This window comes from Amphibalanus amphitrite, unplaced genomic scaffold, assembly GCF_019059575.1.
Source record: "Amphibalanus amphitrite isolate SeventyFive unplaced genomic scaffold, NRLGWU_Aamphi_draft 000242F_arrow, whole genome shotgun sequence".
NCBI lineage: Eukaryota > Metazoa > Arthropoda > Thecostraca > Balanomorpha > Balanidae > Amphibalanus > Amphibalanus amphitrite.
In genome coordinates, this window is record NW_024881737.1 from 575,935 (window position 1) to 579,398 (window position 3,464).

General features: G+C 49.9%; 1 protein-coding gene across 1 annotated transcript; it reads right to left on the reverse strand.

The window, feature by feature from the left end:
- Nucleotides 1-1,772: 1,772 nt before the first annotated feature.
- On the reverse strand, nucleotides 1,773-2,588 carry LOC122386168. Its single transcript, XM_043375102.1, has one exon. The coding sequence runs from the start codon at nucleotides 2,586-2,588 to the stop codon at nucleotides 1,773-1,775; it is 816 nt and encodes a 271-aa protein (XP_043231037.1).
- Nucleotides 2,589-3,464: the final 876 nt, after the last annotated feature.

The window sequence follows — 3,464 nt, forward strand, 5'->3', positions numbered from 1 at the left end:
GCATTGAGGTCAAATCTTAAAAACGAAAGCGTTTTGAAAGGCCTATCGAATGAGTTGTTCCGCAAAGCTCTAGCTCTTTGGTTCACGAGTTATACGGTTATTTGTGAAAAATATAAAAACAAGAATTTTTTGTCGTAATCTTGTCTTTGTGTTTATCATAACTTTACCATAATTTCATCTTCAATGACCTCAGCGATGACCTAATCGAAAAATAACCTCTACGATTCTGAAGCATCCTATACAGGGTGTCCCGAAAGTTTTGCAACATCCTTAACGTTGTAAATTAACCCGAGCCCTGGTGGGGGGGGGGGGCTATTTTTTGCCCCCCCTCCAGACTTTTCGATATATCTCCAGAACCGCTGCGCCGATCGTCACCAAACTTTCAGTACCCTCCCGGACATCAATTTTACACATTGTGACCAAACATTTTTCCAAAGGCTATGATAGGTTGGCCGGAAATGACGTCAGAGTGACGTCATGTTCTGCCGTTTTCGACCCAAAAAAGGGTTTCGCGGGAAGAGCTGTCAGGCCTATAGCTTTGCAAATACAGAAAAACGATAAAGACATAAAAGCTGTAGAATCGACAGGGCTACAAAACTACTATCTCGGATTTTTGAAATTTTTGGATTTTGACCCCCAAAAATCAAAAAATAGATTTTTTGATTATAATAGCCGAAAAATCCAAAAAGTTTTTTGAATTTCGAAAAACCGGAATATATGTGATAGTACTTACCGCCTTCTATCTACATACCAAATTTGAGATCGATACCTCTTTTTTTGGCCAAGTTACAGCGAAAAAACTGTTCAAAATTGATGACGTCAAATTTTCAAACTCAATTTTTTTGCAATTCTAGACCTCGTAGCGCAAAACAAAGACCACCATTAGACTCCCCGTGACGAGCTGCATCGAATCAATACCCATTTTATGCAAAAATATCAACTTTGAAATTTGACCTTTTTTGACCTGACCTTGACCTGACCTCCACCAGAAAGTGGCCTAAGCCGTACCTGATAGTCTTATAACCAACACCATTGAGTTGGAAATGAAAAATTGGCCATAAAACATGCATCGCACAACCTTAGTACCTAAAGTTAGGTTCATGTGACCTGACCTGTGACCCTTGGTGACCTGACCTGTGACCTGGTAATGTCAGTGACCTCTTATAGCAATATATGTACTAGGCAACTGACGCCCTATCGCTGATTCTCGACAAAATGCGTTTTCTTCGGTGTTATAGCGCATTCCCTAGATGACCCGTGAACGGTGAAACATTTCATCTTTGACCTGACCTGTGACGTCATCGGTGACCCGGAGGTCAATGAAATTTGGTTTCCCTCGACAAATTTGACAGGCCTTTCGAACGCTGTTTGAATTTTGCGGATCCGTCCAGTAGTTTCGGAGATACGAGGGGGGGCAAAAAATAGCCCCCCCCCCCACCAGGTCGCGTTATAAACAGACCCCACCAGGGCGCGGGTTAAACACTTCAGAGTTGTCCTTTCCGCTTTATTTAACAACCAACATAGTCACCGCGAAGCCGGGCACACTTCTGGACACGTGATGGCATGCTGGCCACCAGGCGGCGCAGTGTGTCCGCGGAGATGTCTCTCCAGGCCTTCTTCAGCCGGCGCTCGAGCTGACCCAGGTTGGTGGCGGGCTCCTGCTGGTCGAGGCTCTCCTTCATGATTGCCCACACATTCTCTATCGGGTTTAGGTCGGGGGAGTTGCCAGGCCACTCCCCTTTACCCCAAAGTTCTGGGAGGTGTTCCGCACATCATTCTTGTGTCCGCTTGGCGGTGTGTGCTGGTGCGCCATCTTGCATAAAAATTCCTGCTGACCTCCGGTCGACGATTTTCTTCTCCGTGACACCGCCATTGCTGCTCTTACGGTTGACCGCCGGCAGAAGTGAGCCCTCCAGAATCTCGGACACGTAGTAAGCGGTGTTGACAGTCTGGTTTTTTGGCACCACGTGAAGTTCAGTCAGGCCCTGTGCGGTCATTCCGCCCCACACCATGAGTTTCGCGGGGTGCTTGATGGTTTCAACCGGGGGCACTTCGTCGCGAGATTTCGCCCAGACTCGATCGTTTTGCCGATTTGGCGTGTGCTGGATTTCGAAGATGGACTCGTCGGACCAGATGACGTTCTTGAACTCATCGAAGCCCCAATTTTTTACCCTCTTGCAAAATTCCAATCTTGCAAGCTTTTGTTTTCTTGTCATTTTCGGCTGTTTTGATCTTTTGTACGACCGGAAATGCTTCAACTGGGTCATGAACCGATGGACACCCGACTTTGACACCGGGTAACCCTTTCGCGTCAGCCGCGTGGCCAATTTCCTGACGCTTTGGCCACGCTTGCCAGCAGCTTTGGCACAGACGATTCTGGCGACGTTGGACACGGCACGCGGCCGGCCTGAACGTTTCTTGTCGGCTAACGGTTTGCCGTCGCGAAAACGTTTCCACCACCGGTAGACAGTGGTCCGATCGACGCCCAGCTTCTCTGCGACAACCCCCTGCGCCACGCCACCTTCCAGCAACCCGATCGCGCGGGAGCGCACCGCCTCTCTGCGCGTTACCCGTCCGGTCACCTTCATGTCTGCGACTGACCTAAGGTCAGACGGCGGCCGCCCCAGACGGGTCAGCCGTGCCCCGCGGCAATAACCGCCGCTGGGTCGGGTGGGCAGTCGCGCCGTCTACCCGGGACAAGCGGAAGGTTGCCAGTGGAACGTTGATATTAGCGGTAGAGACAAAACATATGGGAAAACGGATGTTGCAAAACTTTCGGGACACCCTGTAGCTATCCGTTGCTTTTCTCGTCTTTCTAGCCGTCTTAAATTATGATCGGGTTTGGCCGATACGCCCCCCCCCCCATGGCTGATTGCACGAGTTAGAGAGCTATCGAACCCACTTTCAGCGCGCTATAGCTTTTATGTCCTCGAGTGTCGAAATAGGCGAAACTTTTCTTTCGATGAACATGATGACGTGTGCTTTGGTCTGAACTGCAATATGACTGAAGTAATTTCTCCATGATTTTCGACGCTCTTTAGAAAGCCGCCTACCGCCGCACTTGTCGCTACGTGACCCTGGAGTCAGGTTAGAAGGGAATATTCAAATACCCCTCAGGGGCGTAAAACTGGAAGGCCTGGGGCCCTGCTCTGCGGGGCGCGGTCGAGCTAGGCTAGAGCCAGTTTGGGATATTATATTTACAAGCCCACGTAAAGCCCTCAAGAACCTGCATAGAGCACAGGCCTTCCAAGACTTCGGGGTTTAGATATCGACAATCGACATGGTCTTTTGAGGCCTGCGTGGTGGTATTAGAGGTCGGTGGGCATCTCAAAAGCCGGTGCAGGAGCCTCAGGTGTCAGTTTAGAGCCATCATGGACCGGTGTGGGGTCCTGATAAATACCTAGGCGTCAAACCCCTAGACGTCGGGGTGGGGCCGGGCGGTCAGGCAGGCACAGGCCTGAGGA